This window comes from Sander vitreus, chromosome 12 (genome assembly GCF_031162955.1).
Source record: "Sander vitreus isolate 19-12246 chromosome 12, sanVit1, whole genome shotgun sequence".
NCBI lineage: Eukaryota > Metazoa > Chordata > Actinopteri > Perciformes > Percidae > Sander > Sander vitreus.
In genome coordinates this window covers 10,779,047-10,804,787 of record NC_135866.1, presented here as the reverse complement: position 1 = coordinate 10,804,787, position 25,741 = coordinate 10,779,047, and the positions used below count along the sequence as shown (strand labels likewise).

Here is a 25,741-nt window from a genome sequence, read left to right as displayed (position 1 = left end):
ATATTTAGTCTACTTACGCATTCCTTTTGAGGAAAGCCATGGACGCGCATCTATCTGAATTACAGCCTGGCTCAACCTAGTCGCTCCTCCTCAGCCTGGCTTGGCCTTCATGATACGCACCATGCCAGGATGCACAGATTAGACTAGGTCAAGCCTCGCTTTTTCAGTTATCCTGGATTGATATATTCTGCTTTTGTGAAACAGGCCCCAGGAGACTGTGCACTGATACATGCAAGCAAGCAGACAAGCAAACACAATGAAGACTCTTTATCTTCCCTAATTCTTGTGCTGCAGAAATGCCAGATGCTGATTCAGCAGTCTCTTCATGCGTAACATGTACCATGTTTACTCAGTCCACAGAGGGCTAACTACATACATTAACAGGTACCTCAAGATGAGTACGCAACTGATATACAGTTGGCCTAGGTGTTTAAGATCATGTAATCGCATAGACCCCTATTTCAAATTTGGCCGAGGACATTTGTTGCATTTCATTCCTTCTCCTTTTCCCTTCGTTGCCTGTCACCCATCCACTCTCTGTTATTAAAATAAAAGCAAACATGTCCCCAAAAGATCCTTAAAAAAGATCCAAAAGGTAATTAAAAGTATTTTCACATACCAACAAACCATTTAACTCTATTGAGTTACTTGGGTTGCAGCATCATCAACTTTTGCCACATCATTTACTGTAAATGGCAACAATATGTTTTTTGCTTTTTCTTCATTTTTTAAATTTGCCCCATTGTGAGTATTGCTACCTAGACACAAAAGGCATTGCTGTTTTTCAACAGCCTCTCTTTGGCCACCATGAGGTCAACACTGACATGTATTAAGTAGTAATTTCACTTTGAATATGTTAAATATCTGTCAAAAATATTGTCCCTATCCACCTCCTGCTCCTATCCACCAATGCAGGAGAGGCAGAGATATTGGGAGGCCAATAGTCTCTCTTTGCCAGACCTAACTCCACAGTGCTGCGGAGGAGGGTCTGGCTAGTCCACACAGCATTCTGGGTTGGGAGAAAAACATGCTCTGGTTTATTGGCATATCTTTAAACGAATCACAATCGTCTTGGGTGGCGCTAAGACAGAGCCTCGGTGCCGCTGCAAAATAGCCTCGGGAAGGAACTTGTTTTGGTGGAACGTGTACGTTCAATGGTTGTTTTAGTCGTGCAACAGAAAACTCAGATTGGACAGATAGTAGAGTTTAAAATAGCAACACAAAGAAAGCGGAAAGTAACGGACATCCGGCCGAAAAGAGTGCATCCGGCGGAATTTCCGGCGGCAACAGACCAATCCCGGAAGTGGAACGTCGTGGATAGAGACTAGGAGGCCAACAATCCTCTGCAGCTCCCTAGCTCTGTATCTGTAGCCACTGCATTACACTGTACGTATGTGCAAAATAATACTCACAAGGCATTAGGGCTCATTCAGCATAAAATAGACGACTATGGCCACTGTGGCTTAGTGTGCTATCGGCACATCGTAAAACTACTGGTCTAGTTTTACAAAAGCGTAGCGAGAAGGCTATCCACACCACAATGCAGCTAATACACCAATCAATAGCCATTACATTCCTAGTTACACACAGCTCTGAACAGGTCCTTTCTGCCCTGCTGCTTGTTGATATGTGGATAAAACATGCCATCCTTTCTAAGAGCTCTGACGGCAGCAGTAGTATCCCAACAGCAGGGGATAATCAATCAAAACCACTGTCTGAGATTTACAGAACAAAACCCATTAGTCTGTCCTCAAAGTATAAATCCATATCCTGGTGAGCCCTGTTGCCAGAACAACTGTCCTTTAGCTTTCAAAAGAATACTTGTCATCCAGTAACAAAATCATATCTATAAAGAAATTACAGCATTGACACTAGTATTAAACAACAATGACTGATGCCATGACCTGGGCAACACTTTTTTGGCACATCCTTCGTTTACACCAGCCAAGCACGGCTTTTTAAACTCGGTTTGTGGGTATGTTTTAGCCTGACGTCGTCATGCTCAGATTTTAGACAGAATATGAGTCTGATACTGCTCCATTGGGCTGTGATCATGGGGCGTGTTTCAACCGAACCAGGAAAGAAAATGCCTCTGCACTCACTTGGATCTAGCTACAACCAATCAGAGCAACGGAGACAGACATCACAGAAGCTGCAAGTCAAAGGCAGGCTTCGACAGAGCAAAGGCAGAGGCGGCAGTTTCCGTGTTGTGTGGACGAGTGTGGCAATGTGTATACATACGTGATCGCGGTTCTCTGTTCCTCATTTAAAATTAATGCACTGTCGATATCTTCTATAACAAACGCGATGGCAGCCATCTTTGTTGTAAACACATTCAACCCAAGCGCTCTTTGGTGACGTGGTTGATTACGTTACTGTTGATCATCATCCATCATCGTATAAAGCCCACCCTGACAATTTGACTGGTCCGAACAGCATAGTTGCTCCACTACGGATCAAGTCCAGACCGAACTTCTCAACCTCAAATGTTGTGGGCGGGGCTAAGTTCGGCTGGCATCCAGGCTAGGTATGTTTAGCTATTTGGCAATTTCCAAAACAACTTTGGTAATAAGCATGCTTTAATTCCGTTTTACAGTCACAGGCTGTACTCATGCTCTCCCTTGTAGCTCTCTAAAGTAACCAGATTTAGATATAGTTTTTTTTTTTTAAACTGTTTTAAAACACTTTTAAAAGTTGGCATCCCAATGCACTATTGCCTTACTGGGATTCACATAATATTAAAGGGGAAGTCAGCTTAAATTAAAAAAAATGTTCATGCTCATTCTCTTATGACTTCATAAATATTGGTTAAACTGTCGATCCAAACATCAGCTTTGGTAACTGTCATGAATTGTAAGGGTAGGATGCATAATTTATCCTCCACCGCAGTCTGCCCTAGTTTGCCTCTGTGTAGCTGTGGCAGAGCTCCCAAGGTCCATGTTAAAAGGGGGCATGACCACCCACTGTTATGCTAAGAGAGATGTCATTACCAAGCTAATGAACAGCACTAATCTCCAGAGAACAGACTCACTGTCTCTATCCGCACTCAGATGTGATGGAACTCCAGCAAGTCCTACTTATGAGATACGATGCATGTGTATAGCCTCCTGCATGCTGAAAACATTTTTGAGAATGCAGATATGGATGCTTCTACATACATATCTAAGATCAGTTATTGCTTAAACGAAATAATTAATATATGCAATCATATACAAACTTGGCAGTTTGTTACTATTTGACAGCACGCCCACCGATAGGGGGGGACAAACGGGTCTGTTGTCCCGGGCCCAGGGTGGGGGGGGTCCAGAACTGGGCCCTCATTAAATTATGGAATAATTAAAATAGGCCTATTTGTGGAAAAAACAGCCTATGTAATATTTGAGTTACATAAAAACTTTTATTTGTTTTCTTCCTAATTGTCCTTGAAATAGTGGTCAAGAACCCCCCCACCCCCAACACAAAAATGGTTTGGCCACTGATCAAAATTTGATGTTGTCATTTGTTTTGAAATTCAGTACGCTTAAAATGTCCGGTCAGCACAAGTCCGGTAGTCAGAAAAGGAAAGAAAAGAGAAGAAGAGAAGAATAAAATAGAGGTCTTAGAGATTTTCTAAACAAAGATTTAAAAAAAAGGTAGTGACAGTGAAGCTGGAACTAGTAAAGTCAACGTAGAGCAAGGTAAGAAACAGTGCAGCCAACGTTTACGAGCCTTGTAACGTAACCTAACAGGCCAGCTCTAATGTTAACGTCCATTAGCTTGTATAAAAGCCGAAGCCACCCCAAAATGTTCCTAAGCTACCCCAAATAATAATATGTTTTATTTATATTTCACAAACTGTCAGCTGGACAAGGCAGAGACAGAGGCTCAACAAGCGCCCGCATGCACACCTAACGATTGTGGACGAGCGAGGTAGAGTGACTGAAGAGAGAGAGCGCCTGGCGGCATTAAAACAAAGCAATAAATCAGAGAAATAAAACGTTTTCGCAGATTTCTCACTCGAAACGCAACTCTAGCAAGCATCTCACTATCGCTCACGTTATCCACATTCATATTTAGAAACAACACAAAAGTCGAAAGTTAGACAGCTAAGTACAAAGAGTCAGTGAATATGAAGATGATACACCGTCTTGTCTCGTCTCATTGGTGTAAACAGCGTTGCAAGTACCTGCAGGATTCACCACATCGGGAATCTTTGGTCTGAACTTGCTACTGCACACACAGTGAGTGATGCAGAGTGAACAGGAGAGGAGAGGAAGAGCAGAGGAGAGGAACAGGAGAGGAGAGGAAGAGCAGAGGAGAGGAAGAGCAAGGGAAAAGGAGAGATCTGGGCACGAGGGGGAAGCATCTAAGATTATCTCGTCCCGGGCCCAGGCAAGACTGTCAACTGGCCTGTTTGACAGCGTCAGGCAGAGTGACAGATTACAGATGTAGTGCAAAGAACTACAAAACAAGAGTTGGAAAAGTCAGACTATTTTCACATACTCCAATTAGCTCTCCACTTCTAAAGGAAAGTGCAGTCTGATTGCATGATGTCAGGCATATTTAATCTTGGTTCAGATCCTGCTCCCCTTGCCTGGAGACATGCTAGTGTACTTTGTGTGCCAACTAAACAAGGCCTAGTCATGTACGAACTGCCATGACCACAGCCATGAACAGGAGGATAAATCAGTGACTCTTAATGAACCATATCATCTCTCTCCCCCTGCAGCTATGAGAGCCTCTTCTGTGGTGCATTCGGTGGCGTGACTATGGCTTATTAACTGTTTTAGCCCGGAACACTTATGGCTACTCCATCCAAAGAAGCTATTCATTTGTAGCTAGCTCGTTCACGTATTAATCTCTAAAAGACCCACAGTGGCACATTAGACCACTATCTTTCCATTAGGAAGAGAGAGGAGACTCCAAATGTCTGTGCATCAAAAGGTAGAACAGTACTTTATTGTCTTTATAGTCTGTCTGTGAGCCTGACTCTCTTGCAAAGTAGGCAAAGTCTTTTCTGCTCTGGCCTTTTGTGCAGATCTGGAAAAACAGACATAGGAAAAGAGATGTTTTTTTTTCAAAAGTTTGCTTTTAGTTTTTATGAAATCTTAAAGATGTTTAGGATGGTACGTTGGAGATTTAAAAGCTTTCCCACTGCTACAGTTCACCTTTTGAATTAAGATACACCTTTATTGATTGCCAGCGCAGAAAAATGTGGTTGTTGCAACAGTACAACAAAAAACAAAAGACATAAATGCAGGTAAGAACAGAAAGTAACAAAAAAAATAAGAAGAATAGAAACTATTCAAAAGTGGAGTATAGTGTTGTTTTGCGCTGCTGTTGAGGCAGTCTGCCTGACAAAGGTGTGAGAAGTCATAAAAACAAAAGGAGCAGAAAGCAGGTTATACACCTCAGAGGAGGAGGAGAAGTAAATGCATGGATAAACACTTCCTGTGATTGAGCCGCAGGGATGTGCTGTGAAGAAGTGTGAATCGCACAGCCATGAAACTACAATTCTCTTTTGGTAACAAACACCATCTGTCAGGAACACTGGTGAGCTCATCAAGAAAGTGAAGACACCCCCGGCATTGCTCACCCACTCTGCACTTCAGCGGCTAAACCTCTCTATTAGCATGAAGGAACATAATTATCTAAATATGACAAGATGGAAAGATTTAAGACTGGAGCTGTGTGCTTCTTGTTATTCTTGAGTCAAAGGACACATTTATTAACTTTTCTTGTCTCTCCTTGCATACCCCAAGGAAACAGCTGGCTGTAAATGTTTGTGTGGGCGGGGGGGGGCGTACATGTGTGTGTCTGTATGAGTATGTGGTGTGGTGTGTGTGTGTGTGTGTGTGTGTGTGTGTGTGTGTGTGTGTGTGTGTGTGTGTATAAGTGTAAACCTGACCCCAAAGGAAGTAAACTCTCAACACTATTTTAAATCCACAGCTGCTAGTTTTGTGTAGATGTTTTTCTTAGAAAATGGAGTGTCATGTAAGTGAATTTTACTCGTAGAGAGAGAGAGACACACACACACACACACACACACACACACACACACACACACACACACACACACAAGAGAAAGGTGGGTCCGTATGGCATGAGAAGGCTCCAATCAGCAGTTTTTAAATTTAAGGCTAAAGGGCACTGGAGCAAAATCTGTGCTCGACATCTATCAATGTCCAATGTAATATGCAGTTTATATTTTGCTATCCACGGTTGAATAAAACACTTCTGTGGAGATCTCGTTTCTATCACTTGACTTTTCAAAAGACTTGCATAGTATTGTATAGATAATGACCGTGAACCTGACCATGATACATTGATTCAACTTTGACATATATTGGCCTCATAATGTTCTTGGGTTGACGGTGTGTTTGTACCTGAATGTCAAAGGCCTGGAGAGAACTTCTCTCCAAAGCCAAAAAGGCCATAAAGGTGTGCGGCAGCTGTTCACCCTGGCAGGGGAAGCACATTCCTGAAATGAACGGCTGCTTGGGCAGGATATGGCTTACCTACACCAGTGTTAGCAGGATAACACTGGATCAGCCCCAAGACCACTACAGCCTTCTGTTGCCCTGGAGACAGCACACACCTGCCTTTCATGTAAGAAAGCTTGCATGATGGAAAGAGTGTGAGATTAAGAGTGAAGTGATGCCAGTCCGGATCAGAGAGAGAAAACAGGATCAGAGGTAGAGGTGAAAGTAAGTGGTTACAACAATAGAAAGGTAATACCATAGACCTATATGATGTTACAAGGTGTAACAGAGTAACAGAGGCATGAAAGTACAGCTGACATGAGAATAAAATGTTGAGGGCTGAGGTTCAGAGAAGACAATTGCAACATGGAAACCAATGATTGAATCTACCGTGAGAGAAGGCGGTTAGGAGAGCGGGTGGGGGACTTGGTGCTTGTGTACTCCGCCAGGTTGGGTAGGACCAATCCCAACCCCTTGATCTTCCCATCCTAGGTCCTGGACTGAGCCGGGGCCCTTTGGGACTGGCGTGCGTAGAGGCCGGCTGGCCAGCAGATGTAGTGGCTGTGTCCCGGTGCGGATATTACCAGTAGGACTGCCATTTCCCTTAGCCTTTCATCTGGAGCTCAAGGGGCTGAGAGAGAGCTCCACAGGGCAGAGTAGGGTTGGAAAAGAAGGAACTAGAGGATCAGAGATGGCTTTGCTGGGCAGGAACATGGTCTGGTTTGCGGATGGATGTAAGATTAGTGAGTCACATTTTTACTCAGATATGCAGAGTCATCTATTTGTTCTATATGACGTTGTGACATTGCGTAATTTTCTCAACACTTGACTTGCTGTGAATGATTCTGAGACATTTCAGTATCATTAGCTATGAAAGAAGTATTGGGAAAAACACCCTACAAACAGGGATAATCCTTTAGACTAATATGTACCCAATCCCATTTGTTAGCACTTAAACTACCTCACAGATATTCTGTTTTATTATAATCCCTGTATCACAACTTTTTATTGTACATATCCGCATTTGTGATCAACTGTCTTACATTTCCTGCCCATCCGTCCCTTGTTATACCATCTTACCACCTTTCTTTTCATTGGTATACTTTTTCTTCCTAGCTTGGCATATTCTGCCCTGTGGTTTTTATGGCACTTTGAGAGCATATTAGCTTGAAGGGCTCCCTAGGCACACAGTCATCAGAGGAGAATGGTTCTCATTAGCCAGCATCATCATTTCCTTTCTAAGCAGTATCAGTGAGGCCTTTATGATTTAACCTCTCCAGCACACCTTTGGGACGTTTAGAAACACCAAGAATCTCTGGTGGGGCAACAGGTTATAAATGAAGTTTACCAGCAGAGAAACAAGGACTGCAAGTGACTCAGTGCTCTCATACCGTAGCCGCATAAAAGTTTTAACTACACTGTCGCAGAAGGAGCTGTTATTCACTAATATAACAAGAAATCCTTACGACATGTGCAGGTTTCCAAGCAGTAAATGACATTTTAAAGACGGTGTCCAGACTCATAAAGTTTTCTTTATTGAAAGCTGCAAATTCAATGGATATGATTTGAATTTTATTGTGTGCAAAACACTCTTGCACACCACTCTTCCACCCCTGCCCCCAGTCAGGCTATGACCAAACCTTTTGGTTGTCATTGGAATTCAATTTAATCAATACTCCATGAATTTGTGGAAATAATCAGTTGCTGGCTACACACACTAACAGGCAGACCTACAGATGAGGCGACTTAGTGTTGGCACTAGTTTGTTTGGGCTGCTTTATTAATGCCCATACCTGGGCTTCTCTGCTGGGGGTTTGGGATGGGGATTGGTGTGAGGATGGGGGGGGGCAAGAGTTGTGTGAGTGACCCCGTTGACTTTCTTGACTCGCCTGGAGCCCAACCCTGGCTTCCAACACATAAACTGGCATTCCTGCTGTAACACAGCACTGAGCAAATAAAAGCAGACATTCCACTGATATTGAAAAATACAGTAGAAGGATAAGCAGGGATGAGTCTGATCCTCTTTGTCTCAGCTCAGCCTGGTATGCAGGGGGAAATACAGACTAGGTGAGGGGAGAAGGAGAGAAAGCATGGGAGGACTTGGGCTGGGATTTTCCCAGACAGGCACTTCTATCTCAAGCTCAAAAGATGCAAACTTTTGTTTTAAAGGCAAAACCTCGATCAGAGTATCTGTTTCAAATAACAGAGGTGCTTTAGGATTGCATGAGTGCGCAGATAATGAAGGTTGGTAGCAATGAGCCAATTTTTGTATTGACTACCTGCAGTCCAAGTCTGTGTGCAGCTTTATATATGTGTATACATCAAAGGGACGTGCATGCAGGACGAGTCACTACATTAAAGGCCTATCCTATTGACCAGGGTTGAGAGCGACAAAGCCCTTCTCCTTTATCCATAATTGATGTGGCAATTAGAGCTGAACCTGGAACAGACTGTCAGGCCTGAGGGAAGGAAGAGGACTGACCTCTCCCTGCTTCAGCTGATTACAGCTCAGACTAGGATAGGGTGACCAGATGAGAATGAGTAAAATTCAAGACAGGACGAGACGGGGGGGGGGGAGGTAAACATGAATTTCAAAACCAAAGTGATTTATTATTTTTATTTAGGAATTGAACTGTCTGTCATGTAAACCCGAAAATACAAATAAAAAAATCATTAAAATCATGACCTCAAGTGTCATTATGAAAACAAATAAAAATAAACACAATGACTGCGCTTTAACATCAGCAACATCCAATCCAATCACTCCTTCTCGTGGCTGCCTGCACTTAACATGAATTTCAAATGATTGATTATTTATTATTTTTATGTCTGCACTTGCACTTTCCCTGGCCTCATGGCTGCAACTTGCAGCCATGAGGAACTTGCAACTTTGCTCTTCATCTACTCTATAACATGAAAAGGGGACAAAAAGGTTGTATTTTCTTTGTGCGTATAAAATAACAGAAACAACAAAAGTTTAAATGCACTAAAGCTATACCTCCTAAGATTGGGTTGCGCTGGAGGCCCGGCGCTGGCATATTTCGCGGAGGATTTCACTGCTGCCGGCACTCTCGGCTTTCTCATGATGAGTTTGTGGAATTCTGCACAGCGCATTTCATTTTTACTTTAATTTCACTGCGGACCAGGTTAAATGAGCATCTGTTTCTCACATCAGTCCAGGCACCCGCAGAGACGTTTTTGCTTTTTAGCTACGTGTTCATCGGGTCCCGGGACACCAGCCTGATCCTCCATTTCAACAATGACTGAATGAATGAATGAAAGATAGCAATGTGTGTTATCAAAATGTGCGCCTAGCCGCCTACGTGGGGCCTACATACTGTTGCAGCCAATGTGCAGCTGACGGGAGCTGGCTGCAGGACGACTCAATCACCATGAACAGTTTTTAATGTTCTATCAGACTATAACTACTCGAGAGTCTGCTCTCGAGACTTTGCTCTAATTTTCGGGACAATTAGGGCAGGATTCGGGATTTCGGGACATCTGGTCACCCTAGACTAGGAAGGGCCACTGACAGCGTACTTTGTGCGCCATTCTGAGTAATTTGATTCTAAAGTCAGTTATGCAACCAAGAGTTTACATCAAAGTATTTGACTCACCCCCACAAAATCAAACATTTATAACATATAACTTTCTTTTTTTTAATCCCACACAGATTTCTGGCTTTGAAGTTGAAACGGCAAGTATCACTTAGATCAGTTTAATTGAGAGGGGGCTAATCACATGGAGCAACACACGACTTCATTCTATTTTCTGCATTTTACTTCTGTGTGGGCACTGCTGCTGCTCCTTGGTGTCACTGAGCAGGTAGCACCCTAATCATAGTTTGCATACACTAAAGCATCTTTTCCGTACTCCAGGCCGTACAGCCCTTAGTGTCACTTGAACATCAACAGCAAGCTCTGAAGGGTTGAATGTGTCATTTTTCTATTCTCGATACTCAAGGCAAGACCACACACAATATCACAGAGAGAAACCGTGTGAGAACAGGTGAAAGCATGCAACTTGAGACTTGTGTACTGCTTGGCTGATTCCAGTGGCAGGGCGGAGGGATCCATGTGTGAAATGTTATGTCAGGAGACACACGTTGACAGCGTCTCTTGACTGCTACCTGATTAGCGGTGTGTGTGTGTGTGTGTGTGTGTGTGTGTACGTGTGCGTGTGTGTGTGTGTGTGTGTGTATGTGTTCTTGTTTAACTATATTCGTGGGGTCCAAAAACCAGTATACTTGTGGGGTCCGAACAACTTTGTGGGGCCAAAATGCTGGACCCCACAACTTTAAAGGGCTGTTTGAGGGTTAAGACTTGGTTTTAGGATTAGGGTTAGAATTAGGTTATGGTTAGGGTGAGGGTAAGGGTTAAGGTTAGGCATTTAGTTGTGATGTTTAAGGCTAGGGTAAGGGGCTAGGGAATGCATTATGTCAATGACGGGTCCCCACAAAGATAGTGAAACGCACTGTGTGTGTGTGTGTGTGTGTGTGTGTGTGTGTGTGTGTGTGTGTGTGTGTGTGTGTGTGTGTGTGCACTGATATCAAAAATCTGTGTTCTGGTGGGGAATGTGATGTGCGTGAATCTGTGTGTGAGACTGAGGAGTTGTACTGGGCCTTTAACTTCTCTACTGCATAGGAGCTGCTTTCTCGTCAGGATTCCCCTCCATCTCGAGAGTCTGTCACATTGACTGGTGGAGGTCACTGTCCTCCCAGGGCCCCGTTCCCTATTTGTTTCGGTGTGTATGTGTTTGTGTGTGTGTATAGGGGAGTAAATCTTAATCTTGCAAAGGAGCTTAATAGTCTAGTACAGCCAAGAATCGCACTGGGCAGATTCCATTCCACTGATCCCTGCTCTGGAGTTGCCATGCTGCTGTGCCCGTTGCTAGGTTAGCTGTAGGCTAAGATGTGTTCCCTACTGGTGCCCCTGTATTTTTGCCCCTTGAGTGGCCTGCCAGAGACCCTGGACCAGTCCTGGATTCCCTATATAGGTTGCCTGTGAACCAGAGGGACAGTTTGTGTGTGTGTGTGTGTGTGTGTGTGTGTGTGTGTGTGTGTGTGTGTGTGTGTGTGTGTGTGTGTGTGTGTGTGTGTGTGTGTGTGTGTGTGTGTGTTAGAATACGGAATAGGGAGATTAGTTTGACGGGGCGAGGAGCCCCTGCCTGACATGGCACCACATAAAGAGTAAGTCGTGGACAAAAACAGCACAGAGATGGATGGCTAGTAATGAACTGTGTGAATGCATCCTCCCCTTTTCTTCACCCTCTAACCTTACCCCTCTTTGTAAGAAAGTGTGTGAAAAGAGATAAGGAAATGTGTGAGTGCTCGGGAAGGTATATATCTTTGTGTGTGTGTGTGTGTGTGCGTGTGTGTGTGTGTGTGTGTGTGTGTGTGTGTGTGTGTGTGTGTGTGTGTAAGACAGTGAAAGAGAAGCCTTGGAAAACATAGTGACCCAGAGAGAGTGTTAGCATTCTCCAGCTGTACCAAACAATGTCAGGACACCCGTGATCCATAGCCACCAAGAGCAGCATCAGTCTTTTATTGGTGTCCAAAGGTCTGATCGGATCAGACTGATAGCTCTGTCTCCTAGTAATGCTGGCTTTACCCAAGAATGAAAAGAGGCTTGTGCATACCCCTTGGTGTGTATCGGACTCCTCATGCATTCAAGTCTTGTGTTGTGTGAAAATGATGATAATGTTGCAACCAGAGAGTCACTGAATGGATGCGTGGTTTAAGTCCTCTATGTATCAGTATTGTATAACTTAAAATTCTTGAAAAGCAAATAGGGGCCAGCACACAGTCTGTCTACACAAAGTGGCATACTTGTATGAAATTACTTGAGTATAATCTACCCCGAAACTTTAAAACATCTTTGAAATATGTGCTTATACCAAAAGGGAGTAGTGGACCACATCTGAGTCTCTTCTCTCTCTTCACTTGGGAAACAGAGACCCTCTGGCTCTCAAAGGGATAGATGGCAGGTAGCAAATATCTGGCAACAGTGAGCTGGCACCCACGCTTCACAGACATATTGGCTATTGCATAAATATCTTGTTTTACAGCAAATAAGGATTGATCTAGCAAATCAACAGTGTCACTATTCAGCCCCTTGGCAGAGCCGTCTCAGTAGAGGAACAGTTGCTCAATCTCACAAGTCTTTAACTGGAACCGAGCACAGTGTGGAGAGGGGTGACTTCCCAATCACATATTGTCTCACTGCTAATTTCAAACACCACGCTCGTCAGTGTGTGTGCATACACCATGAGCATGCGTAAATCCATGATTACATTTATGTCTGCCTGTGTGAGTGGTGAAAAAAAATGGTGTCAAAGGTCTGCCTCGCTTAATGAAACATCACTGTGAGGCAGATCAAGTGGCCTTGTCAAATCCCAGGCCCATGAGCTGCTTTACAACCCCACCCCCCAACCTTGCATATGTCTCCCATCAACTGCTTAGCAAGGAGCAGACCCTGAAGGTCCAAGACAGGGAGAGAGGAAGATAATGAGAATAAGAGTGAGGAGGAAGTTACTGACCTCCACCCACCTCCACCACACTCCCTTGATGTGCCATGAATCAACCTCAATCCACCTTCTGGCCATGTTTATATTTGTACAGAGCAGGCAGACGAGTGAAAACTGCCACAGGAGCTTTGAAGCATATGATAAACAGGTTAAACTCTTCTATTTACAGTACACATGTAACTTCTGCGTGGGGTTAAGTTACACTGGACAGAAGTAGGTTACATTGTAATTAAACTAAGGCACTACAACACAATTCTGGGCCGATCTTATGTCAGTGAAATAAAAAAAAGAAATGAACACAATTGAATTGAATAGAACACACATTGATGTTTGTAATGGATATAAGTCTGTGTTGAGCCTGGAAAAGCTGTCTTGTCATCTTGATGGCATATATTGTGGCAACTTGCTAAGCCCCAGTATACAGTAGCACCATTCCTCACTGGATTACAGCTCTGCAGCTATGTGTTCAGTCAAGAGTCCCATGCAAGCTTGCACAACACACCAGACACACACACACAGCCATGCACAACACATGTGGACCATAGTTTCCAAGGTTGACTCATTGGGTTTGTCCCCGTTGCCCTAGTACTGCTTCTCCGGAGTGTATGAGCATGCTTTCGTGTGTACATGTATATTGTGTACATTTTTGCTGTCTCTGTGTGTATTCTCGTCTACAGTGCAGTATGTATGACGCGCTGAGGAAAAGAGAGATTACATCTTATCAGTTGAAGACAGGGAGGATTGTTTGCTTCTTCCCTTTGCATAGGTTTGAGGATTTAATCTGTGTGGCAGCAGTGGCTACGTGCTGGCTAACCAAAAGAAGACGAGAAGAGAGAAGGAGAAAGAGACAGAGAGGGAGGAAAGTAGAAGTAAAACAAATGTACATGGTTGCCCAAAGAACCATCCTGTAAATTTCTGTCCCTCAGAATTGTTCCAAAGAATGATGGCCAAGATGTTTATCATTCCTCCCACTCACCTTCTAACCCTTACTCCTCCCTTCCTCTCTCCCTCCCTCCCCGCCCGTCCCTCCTTCCTCTTGGCTAGAGCCCGAGGTCCACCTCTTCTTCAGGGCTGTGGCCAGGCTTGTTAGAAGCAGCTGTTGTTGCTCCTCAAAACACACAAATCTGCCCATCTGGAGAGGCATTAGTGGCAAAGGACACTATGAACCATTTCTCACACACTTAGCCAACAAAGAGTTCAACAAGGTGGCAGAAGACAGAACATCCCTCTAAAACAAGCTACAGGCTAGGGTTGAGCTGTGTTGCTTTCTTGGACTGTGTGTAGTTACTATACAGTATATCAGAGTGTTGGATGTGCAAATGTAAAAAGTGACATGAACCCCCATCCTCTTCCTCTCTGTGACCACTGCAGGCTTTGATGAGAAATGAAAGATACCACAACCCATTCTTTATGCTAGTATTTGATTCACACACACACACACACACACACACACACACACACACACACACACACACACACACACACACAAATACACATTACACACTTCTTCCCAGACATACTGTAAAGGTCTGTGGTCTTGTTCAGACCTCTTAGCACTCCAGTTCTATTTGTCTCTCGGGTTTCTGTTACCCTGTTTTTCTCTGTCACTGTTTGTCACCTATTATAAAGCTTTTTACAAAACAAATCACATTTGTCTTTTACTGGTGGGAAACATATGATTGACTGTTGTTGTAATGGGAGAAGCATGTCGACGTGCCATCGCGTAGCCTTGAAGTTGCCCGGGGTGATTGATTCCATCTGTTTTGATACGAGTGACGATGGATCTTCATCCTCATACTGAAAAGCCAATCTAACCGTTTCCTTCCTCTTCTAACCCTCTCTGTCATTTTTCACTCCCGCCCGCCCTCTGTTTTTCTGTCTTGCTTGTTCTCCCTTTTTTTTCCCTCACTATATTTGGGGAATTTACACATGAGCCAGCTTATGAAGCACAGCTTATGTGCTAACATTGTCTCATTATGACAACAACATCACATTCCATTATCCTCCTGCCCTCCTGGTTTTTCATTTCTTTGTACCTCAAGTGGTTGCTTGCTTTTAGGGACTTAACACAATGCAATATTATTTTTCTCAAGTTTCTACTGCTTCTACTTTTTTTTAAACAATTAAATTATTTTCAACTTTTGCTGGTTGATATGGTTAAACATTTCATGATGATAAACATATCCATATTATGTGATAGATATTATAATCACATAACTTTCACACTTATCGCAATATATAATATTTTTGCTAGATCTCAAATACAAAAGAGACCAGGCATATATCATGTCAGTAAATGTGTGTGTGTATATATATATATATATATATATATATATATATATATATATATATATATATATATATATATATATATATTAGGACCAAATAGCTGAAAAAAAAATAAGACAACAAATCTTGGCCTTTATCAAGTGTGTGACCTCTGTGTGGACATCTTAGTTTTTTCCTTGACCTAAAAAAGTAAAGAAGTTTGAGGCTTGTCCCACATGTTTGGACAAACAACATCTGGAGAATTGTTTAATGATTTTGTGTTCATTAAAAGTAATGTATCCACGTTAAAGTGCATTATTGCATTACATACGCAATTAGTATAAAGTGATACTTGTATCTTAAACTTTACGGCATCTGTCAATGGCAGGGCAGAGCTCTGTCATGGAGCACCCAACTGTCCCTATTTCACAACAGATGTCCAATCTGTTTTCAATACCTCAAACTACTGACAATCTTGCAAACAATGTCGTCTTTAAGAATGGTTTAAATCTATTTATAAGTCTTATCCTCATTCTCAGTGTAAGACATACTGTATGTCAAACGGATCTATCACAGTACCACTGCAACCTTCATCCATCTATCGAATTCTGGACACTTCTTGGGGTCCAGGTCACAACAGCAGCGTATATGACAGTTCAAGCGTAATTTTCCCAGGCATGTCCTCCATCTCATTGTGGGGGATACTAGAACATTTACTGGTTGAGATGCATTATCTTTTGTACATCGTCTGGGTCTTTTCCAAGGTCTCATCCTGGTCTAATGAGTTCAGAATACATCTTTACACCCCTTTGTGTAGTGTTCTGTGAGCTGTGGTTGGAATAGGCGTTTAAAAGTAAATTAAACGGTAAATGACTCAAATATCTTTTTCATTTTGTTTCTTTTATGCCCCTCCCAGCTGGTGGCATTCTAGGCAATCACCTAGTTTTGCTTTGCCTTAAAATGGACCTAGTTGGATGATTACTAGTTGAATGGGTATACTAATGTAACTTCATATTATTGCATCCAATTTTATTTTATTTCAAAGATCACAAAGCAGTCCAACTTCATGCATTCCAAAACGCCTACCTTTATATACATATATATTTATACAAAAACACGTTAACAAGTTGGCAGGGCTGTTGTCTCTGTCGTTATTGGTTGTTCTGGCAGGTCCTGCTCCATTAATTAGCCAGTTGCTTAGCCTGCGGTGGAGTAGTGTTAGTGTTGTGTTGGCCCATTCAAATGCTGTTTTCTGACATCTCCCTGATGAGATGCAGCCCATTTCCATTGAAACAATAACAGCAATCTGATTTGGGATAAATGATGTCTTTGTCTATTGTCTACTGGAACAACAAAAACCATTGGCACGGAAAACACAACTCTCTCTAGATCCCTGCCTAGCCCTATTCACACATGAATACACATGCATACATACAAACCCAAGTGTAAAGTAGGGATGGGTTGATATGCATTCTCAGTTTTACAAAAGAATACATTCTTAAAAATTAAATACATTTGATCATGGAAGGTATGAAAGGAAAAAAAAAATCTTATTGGATGACAGCTTTAAAAGAGCAATACATTGTCTACTTTTATATCGGTGAAGAAGTGGGCATTAAAGCTCTTGCTTGGAGTGCTATATATTTTCACATTTCATATGGATGAAATATCTTAAAACGTATCACACACCTGGCTGTCAAGTTGCTTGACAGTGAAGTCAACTGAATGCTAGACAGATCAGTTTTACACACACTGGTGAGAATCACTGCAGACTTGGCCGTTTTTTTGTGACAGTGACAGCTTAAAAAGACATTTTGACACAGGGCTTTGGCACTGTCAGTACTTATCACAACACACAGTCACAGTCAGTATCCTTCACCCCTGTCTCTATTGGTTTCTTTCTGTATCCATTGGGACCAGGCCTCATTGATTTCACCCTGTCCCTCTCCAGGAACTCACACAAGGTATGCAAAGCCCCTAACTCTTGCACATGGGCCCATACTAAATGTATGACACCTTTTAAGGTCTTAGTGATGCAGGTTAACTTAAGTGGTGACTGAGAACGTGTGGTGCACTCTGCTGTGCTGAGGGTTGTAATCTGTTTAATTGATGTACATAGCTTGGGCTGGGTTGGGTCCTTCTGGGATTCATGAAGAGGAATGGAAAGACGGATGGGTAATGAGCAGAAGGAATAATTTCCTTTTGATTTTTTGAACACACTCTCGCATCCCAGAGGGAAGTGAGATGAAGAAAGTAAAGAGATGCGTTCAGAGCCAGGGTGATGATGAAGTTTGAGAGAGACTGTAAGAACAGCAAGTGGTAGAGACATGAGTGAAGTCCTCTTTAAGGGAAGCTGGGATTTCACCGATGTCAGCAGAAAAGCGTTTGTGTGTGTAACTTTATATGTGTTTGCGGGGGACTGTGATAAAATGGGTGCTTAATGTCTTCCCTACCCTCATCGCCCTGATTTATCTCTGATTGGCTGTAATGACACAGTTAGGGCTGTCCATCATCCGCTGCTGGAGATTAGACACCCAGTCAGTCCTCCATCATGATATGTGGGGAGATGACAAAGTGGGAGTTCAGTTTTTATTTTATCATGTCTCATGGGGCAGAAGGACAGTGGTACAGGTTTGTCGCGTGTAGCTTAAACAAAAGGATTTAAAAGTGAGCTGGTAGCTGAACAGTAATACAGTAGCATTGCATTTAAATGCATCCATTCCAAATATTTTAAAGCACTCTTTGAAATAAATAATTGGTGCTTTCGACTGAAACACCCACAGCTGTAGCCTGACAAGCCAGACCCACATCAAGATGTTGGGTCTGGGAACTCACCAATGGTAGGGCTCAATCCGAGGGGCGGGATAAACGGTTGTCTTTCAAATTCCCTCTGCACTGATAACCAACCAGAGCAACGCTAGTTGATAGATAAAGCTTTTGCCATATCCGGTCGGCAAAATTCCGAACACATCTTCCTTTTTTAAGAATGACTTCAGTGCTTAACTCCAAGTCTTCCAGAGTAGCGGCTAAAGCCGATTCGAAAGACCGCTGTTCGCCAGCAGCAGCAGCCATCTTCTTTGTTTTCAGGTAGCAGGGAATTCACGCGGAACCGTCACAACTCTGCCATCCTTATGTTAAGCCCGCCCACCGACTCTATACACTACGTGATGGCCTGACCAGAATTTGGTTTTTCCAGCTTGCAAGCCAACGGAGAGTTGCTAGACTGACCCTGGCTGCAAATTACATTTGCTGCCGCTAGGGTGCGTCTAGATTTCTCTGCTACCACAGCTGTACTTCTTCTGTATGAACTCATTTTGAATCTGTAACACACATAATCAGACATCATTTCTATTTTCTGATTGTTTTTGAAAACCCTTGGAAGGAGATGATGGGTGATGATGAGATGATGGGTGATTGGATGATGATGAGCCCCTTATGTACAATTTTACAAGCCTAAAGGACTTTAGGACATTAAAGCAGATTACCATGATTACAGCAATGAGCCAAACCATTTATCTGTGTCTGTTTCTCTCCTCCTGTTTCTCTCTTTCTATCTGTTTCTGTTTCTCACAGCACATACAGAAGCTTCCAGTGAAGGAAAGCCCATTGGGAGACAGCCTGGAGGTGACAGCCCACATGAGAACCCTTCCAAGCCCCCCCCAGTAAAGGTGATAGGGGGCTCGGCGTCTGCCAGCTGGGCACGGCCCTGGAGCCTTGCGCTGCTCTTTGCTGCACTTTGCTTGCAGTGGACCCTGTTCTGATGCCAGCGACCTCTGTGAATCCACCGCCGACCCCTGCCCCCTTTAGGAACCACATACATGCACAGAGACACTCATATCATATACATATCACGCATAGTATCCTTACTCCTGTCCTCAACGTACTTGAATGGATGGTAATGATGGAAAAGCAAGGCAAGGTGTGGAAGAGAAGAGGACAACGTTGTAGGAGACTGTAGACGGGGGCCTCTTGCAGCAACTTGTAGTCCTGCACCAATGTGGGTGTGCGCACAAGCTAATCTCATGCACGCTCATCTACGAAGATTAGGCCAGCTGCTTCTTCTTGGCCGTTGGGGCTAGACGTTTGTGTATAAAGACGCCAATACAGCCCCACCACTCACACAATCACACCCTTTGTGGTTCCTGAATGGGACTGCATCATTCTGTTTTTACTTAAAAGCGCTTACACATATACAGACTCATATTTTGTTTCATATATAACGTTACAGTAAAAATACAGCCATCTTCTTTTTCTGCTGTACTTATCCTTTAAAAAAACTCCTCACGGCCACTGCACCATTCGCCAGCCAGGCAGAAGAATTCAGCTCATTTGAAAACTCAACTCATTTTCTTTTCGAGGATTAAGGAATGCATGATAGATTGATAGATCAATCCCAGGTGCCTGGCCCAGAACAGACGATTTGATATACTCTAATGACTGTGTACCTTGGCGGGGGATTAAAATGTAATGAGTTCACAGGTAGAGCACGGGCGGGCACACTTGCACGGCTGAACACATTGTGCAGACAAACTAGGTGTGTATAGTATGTAACTGTATATAGGTGGAAAGATTTGATGGAGTGTATGAGGTTCTGATTCAACAAAAAGCTCTTAACTGATTGAGCTGAATGGGGGTTTCTTTTCCCTTAGCTATGAACGGACTGTGCTTGTCTGCTACATATATAACGATGCAAAAAAAACTATAGAGATTTAATTTCTGTAAGAAATAAAGCAGGAATTCACATCATTGTCCAGCTCAAGCCATTGACATAAATGGATACATTTTGGATGTAGCCTGTACATTGTTGATTTTACTAATGTTTATTGTGCATCCAGTTTTGTGTGTTTGCTCATTGAATTGCACAATAATGCATGAATAACCTACCGAGTTATCAAAAAATGCTATAGTAGGATCAGGCCCTTCTTCGGAAAGCATCAAAAACGTATATATTGCCTTTTCCATTACATCTCTCTGATAGTGTAACGTCAGGTATTATCTTCATCTCTCAAAGGACGGTTTGGAACTTGAAAACAAGAGAAAGGTTGGGTTGCAGATCCAACACATGGAGATTCAAATACAAATTAACACACGCACACAATAAGACATACGTAGAATATTTTTTTACAAAAGTTGGGTGCATCTATTGTCCAGTATGGTGGTAGCCACTGTGTCCCACAAGTCCCTCTTTGTGGATTTATCATACATTTTGCCAAAGAGCTCTAATGTCTCTTCACTCACTGTTAAGCAGACCATTCCTTGGAATTCCAACAGAATACATCCTTCTGTGTTTTAAATGATTCCTCTTGGGGATAGAGCAAAAGGGAAGTAAAAAAAAAAAAGCTGTGTGACTATAATAATGGCTTCCTCTATATACCTGTTTTCTCTCTTGTGTAGAAGTGAATGGTTTATGTACTGGTACAGTCAAGTACCTGTGTGAATGAGAATGAATGCATGGTCACTGCTATGCAGATACAGTATTAAACCTGATAATGCCTAAAAGCTACACAGATACAGTATCTAAGCTAAATAGTTCTATACACTTACATGGGTCTATGTGCAGTGAAATACCTCTTCCAATAACAAGCCTGTGTTGTAAACTACTCTTCCTCTCCCGACTGAAAAGTAACTCACCGTTGACTCTGCCTAAAAGTGGAAGAAAGATGCTTAACTACTTGCATATAAATATATGGTAATTATACATTAAAGCATGGCAGTAAATGAAGAATGGAGATGACTGCAGCTATGTAAGGTTTTAGCAGTTTTAATGTGTCACATCTTGTGTTCTGTAACCACATTTGTTTAGTTCATATGATTTCCACCATGTATGTTTTGTTCATGACTGTCGTTCATTGCACCCACAGATCACTTACAGCCCTTTACCCTCGCATGTGTATAAATGTACATATTTTAAGTCACTCGCAATTTGTTTTGTGTCTCATTTCGTCTCTTTTGTATCAGTATGATACAGTGCGGCTGAGCTCTATTAAAGCTGCTCTGTTTCTTTGCTTGTCTCCACAGCCTCTCCTTAAAGAGTATCCGTCACAATAGACATTGATAAAAATCTGATCTGAAAAATTGATTAAAAAAAAAAGTTTTGCTTGGAAAATATCCTACACACCTATGGCACTATGGTCCTCTTCTTATGACTGTGTGGGCTTGTACAGACTGCTTGATTGACAGCTCTAGGTGTGCAGGCTGTTAAATATTTCATGCTGACATCACTCAAAAAGCCCCTGTCCTCAAAGTGGAATATTAAACAGTGAGGTGGCCACATTATGCACATCCAGTGATACTTTCTGAGCCTTTTAAAAGAATAATTTCACTCAATTTGAGAAGTACACTTAATTTGCTTTCTTGCCAATAATTAGCACCTCTAATGCACAACACATTGTATTTCATTTGAGACATAAGACTCCAGGAAGTCACTTGCGTCCAGCCAAGAAATAATAATTACAGCATGTAACGCCCTGTAAAATCACAAAATGTATTTATTTTGTTATATTGTTGCATATTTGTGTATGGATTAAAGAAACAATATCAGCATGTTAGTGAGCATTAGAGGTGCTAGAAAGTGTATTTTTGAACTAGAAAGAGCCAGCCATCTGTTTCTCTCTGCTTTAGTCTATATGCTAAGCTAAGCTAAACACCTCCTGGCCTGAGATCCATGGTTAGCTAACAGACATGAGAGTGGTATTGATCTTATCATCAAACACTTGGCAAAAACGTGAGTGTGATATTTTCCCAAAATGTTGAACTACTTGAAACCGAGAAGACCTCGTAACGATGATTACATTTCACTGGCTTGCTTCCTGTCCCTGAAAACACATCACTGTTTCATTGACCATACTGGACTGTGAGTTATGAGGGCATAGGCAGGGATAGCCTTCTCAGTCTGACCTTCTCTATTTGCATCCAGGAAGTGCTCTGGCTAAACATATCAGTCCATGTTTGCACCAGGAATAGAGGCAGAGGGGAGTGTGAGAGTGCAGAAGACGTGAAAAAGTTTGCTGCTGGAAAGGACAGTCAGTCGTGATGACAGCGGCGTCGACAGTGACAGTTTGCTGCCTCAGCTGATGTGTGGCTGACCCGTTGGCTGTTCCTGCAGGGGAAACTTTGCCTATTTGTGGGCTATAATTGCCCTGAATTAGTCTGTGCTGTCAGCTGCAATGTTAGCACCAGTATAAGCCTAGCTTAGCTACTGTAGGACACAAAGCAAGCATGAAGGGGGCCACTGTTGGTGAGAACAGACACATGGTTGTGGGGTGACACACAAACAGCTAGAATGCCCACAATGAGATTCAAACAGAGTGAGGTTATGGCCTAAATCAGGTGTATGCTATATTTATTGCATTAGCATCACCAGACAATGCCAGATACTGTACGTACTAAAGTCTTGCAATGGGACTGAAGCAAAGTAATGTTTATAATTTGTCTTCAGGGCAACACTGGTCTTTTTTTCTTCCACAGTGATTATAAAAGCATTTGATGGCAATGTATCAGGCGACAGTGGCCCTCCAAGTCTCACCACACCTCCCACTGTTTTAGCCATCAGCCTGGGAGCACATAACTAATAGCACTCTTCTGGCTAAAGCACACAATGTCCATGAGCTCCTTCTCACTCTCTTTGTCTCTCTTACACATACACACACACACACACATGCACTTTTATGAACACAAAAATCATCACAAACACACACCAGTGATCTCATTCGCACACCGTCTCGCACAGTTGTACACTTCCAATTGCATGCAGTCTGTATTTGATCCTTGGAGTCTATTTCATGCTTGTTGCTGTGAAACTGAGTGTCTGGCTGGCTGCAGACGAGAGCAGAGAGAGTGCTCAGTCCAAGGATATCGTGCCTTCTCTTTGCCTGAGCTGTAATTGGACTGCATTGTCCCTGCCTGACAAAACCAAAGCCGTCTGTCGTCCTTTAATAACCTCCACTGACTGACACAGAAAGCCATGAATGACTTAAAAATATAGACAATAATGGGAGCACACTCAGACACTGAAAGAGAGGTAGTCTAAAAATGACTTAACTGCTCTTTCTCTCTTTAGTTAAACTTTATAAAGACAGTGTAATGGGAAAATGGGTATGGATGATTCAGTGTATCCTACTGTAGGTACAGACTTACACACATTGCAAGGAGCAGTGTGGTCAGTGAGTGTAACTGAGAGTTCCGGGGACCTCAGGTCACAGCTGCTCAGCTGTCTGTCTGGGCTATTTTAATCGGTAGCACACATCAGCGCTTCTGTCCCACTGGCTTGGCCGAGTCCACAACTAAGCGTCCTCTCACACACACACACACACACACACACACACACACACACACACACACACACATAAATATTTCTTGCCTCAGGAAAGAGTAAATCTAACTAAGTCTCACAGTCAGAGATGAGCTACAGTCTACAGCGTCACACAGCGTAATAAGAGCCTTAAGATGCATAACTGCATTTTCTAACATCGTCTCTGAAGTCAACCTGTGCTGTAGCTGGGTAACAGCAGTGGAGCACCCCCCCATCCACAGATTGTCTTACCTTTTCAGCCTGGGATCAGGGTGACAAGCTTGAACATGGGCTCGATGGTGTTTTAAACCCCCAACGTTTCCTTCCAGGTAGTGCTGCGACCGTTGACTTCAAGGCACCTAACCCTAACCATAACCATTGCCTAATCCTAGGAGACGTTGGGGGCTTAAAACTGCTATAAACTGAACTAGGAGGAGGGAGGCACTGGAAATAGCTTTTCAAAGTTGATCATTTGGGGAAGGTATAGGGTAAAAGGAAGGGAGGACCTAGGTCTTCTGTTAACCACAGCTCTCCTTCTTGAGTTTCAAGTTGTCAATTGTATCCATTCCCCTCTACGCAGAGCTCCCTATGCCCTCACAACAGGCTAACACAAGCTGTCACTTCATTCTACTTTCGGTCACCCTGTTCCGCTGGCCAATTAGCTAATTATGCACAATGAGCTCTTGAGCTGACTAATTTAGTCCAATTAAACACATTTTCGACATGACAAACCATCAAGAGGAGCCTCAGCAACACTGACAGAGATCAAATCTGAAATAGGGACACAAGAACTTTTGCTTGATTCCTCCTACTTACTGATCGGCCTCACTTGTCAGTTCTGTTTCCCATCATGCACTGTGCTGCTGGCAGAGGGCAGGTAAACAGTGTTAAAGAGGTGTAAAGAGGTGTTACCTTCCTGTCAGCTACTGTGAGGTTGTTGTCATTTTCTGTCTGGAAAACTGTTGTGGGGCAATGCACAGTTTGTTGCTGACTGAGGACTGTAATATTTAAAAAAAAAAAATACGTATAGAACTTCCATGCGTACCAAAAATTGTAAAAGTTTAACATTGCACAAGTCATCCTGTCAGTAGACAGCTCCCTCTGGCAAGTCCTTCTGGATGTGTATGAACAGTGCCGAATATAAACGCAATAACGCAGAACAGCCATTCAGCTGTGCAATAATCTCAGCTCCCACAGGAATCCCAATTTATTCTGCCTGTTATGAAAGAAAAATAGAGGCAGACATGAACCTCAACACCACAAGCCCGAGGACTGGGCGTCTGGCATGGACCCTTTTCTAACTACACTGAGGTGACTCAAAGGTGAAAAGGTTTTCTGGATTTCACTGCCCACCACTTACTGTCAAAATCATACAAGGGAAGGTGGAGGTCAGGTAAAGGGATCTGCTAACACATGTATCTAACATGTCTCAAGTAGGTGAGAGTGAAGCATCTTTATGGCAAGCTACGGAACATCACATATGCCCTATATCTTTTACTGTTGGGGGTACAACAGTAGCAATGCCAATACAACATACGGACGATTGTTTATAGGGCATCACTGTGTTCTCATTTGCCAGCTCCTTATACTCTACAGACTAATGCAGGTTCTTGGCAGAAGTAAACATGCCGCCATTACTGCGGTGGCATCTCACTTGTAAACCTACCCAATAACACTGAATTTTATGCAAAGGATCTCACTTTGTAATTTGTATAGCTTTTGCCAAAAAAAAAAAAAATGAAAGGGAGATCATGTAGAACCTGCTACATGTAAAAGCTATAATTGTCAAAATGCAGTTGAAATACACTGTATGTAATCCAGATGTCAAAAAACATTCCCCATAAAATTAAGCCCAGTTTTAAAAGACACTTATGTCTTTTCACCTGCAAATACCCAGAAAAGCTTACTGGGCTGTGCTGTCGGCTGTAGCAATAATAAACTGTATTTGTCTGCTCTGTCTAAAATTATACTGTACTCTATGCGTAGTTATGTTTCCTGCCGCAACGAAGAGAATTCCACTTCCAGATTAATTTTTTTTATTACTGTATGTATTTCATTTATTTACAATGAAATAAAACATGCATTGCAAATTTGTGGAATTGTAATCATAAACTACCAAATCCTGAAAAGTAATTTTGGATAGGGCTTAATTAATTTAGGCATTATAACAAAAGTATTAATGCTAATGTTGTTTTTC

At 42.6% G+C, this 25,741-nt stretch overlaps 1 protein-coding gene across 2 annotated transcripts in view; it reads left to right on the top strand.

Annotated features, from left to right (window-relative positions):
• Positions 1-21,169, top strand: part of gpc5c (glypican 5c) — a 111,451-nt gene extending 90,282 nt beyond the window's left edge. For both annotated transcript variants that reach the window (XM_078264230.1, XM_078264229.1), the window contains one exon: positions 18,828-21,169. In XM_078264230.1, the coding sequence (XP_078120356.1) occupies positions 18,828-19,015 (188 nt within the window). In that variant the 3' untranslated portion in view covers positions 19,016-21,169. The remainder of the gene's footprint in view (positions 1-18,827) is intronic.
• The last annotated feature ends 4,572 nt before the right edge of the window (positions 21,170-25,741 follow it).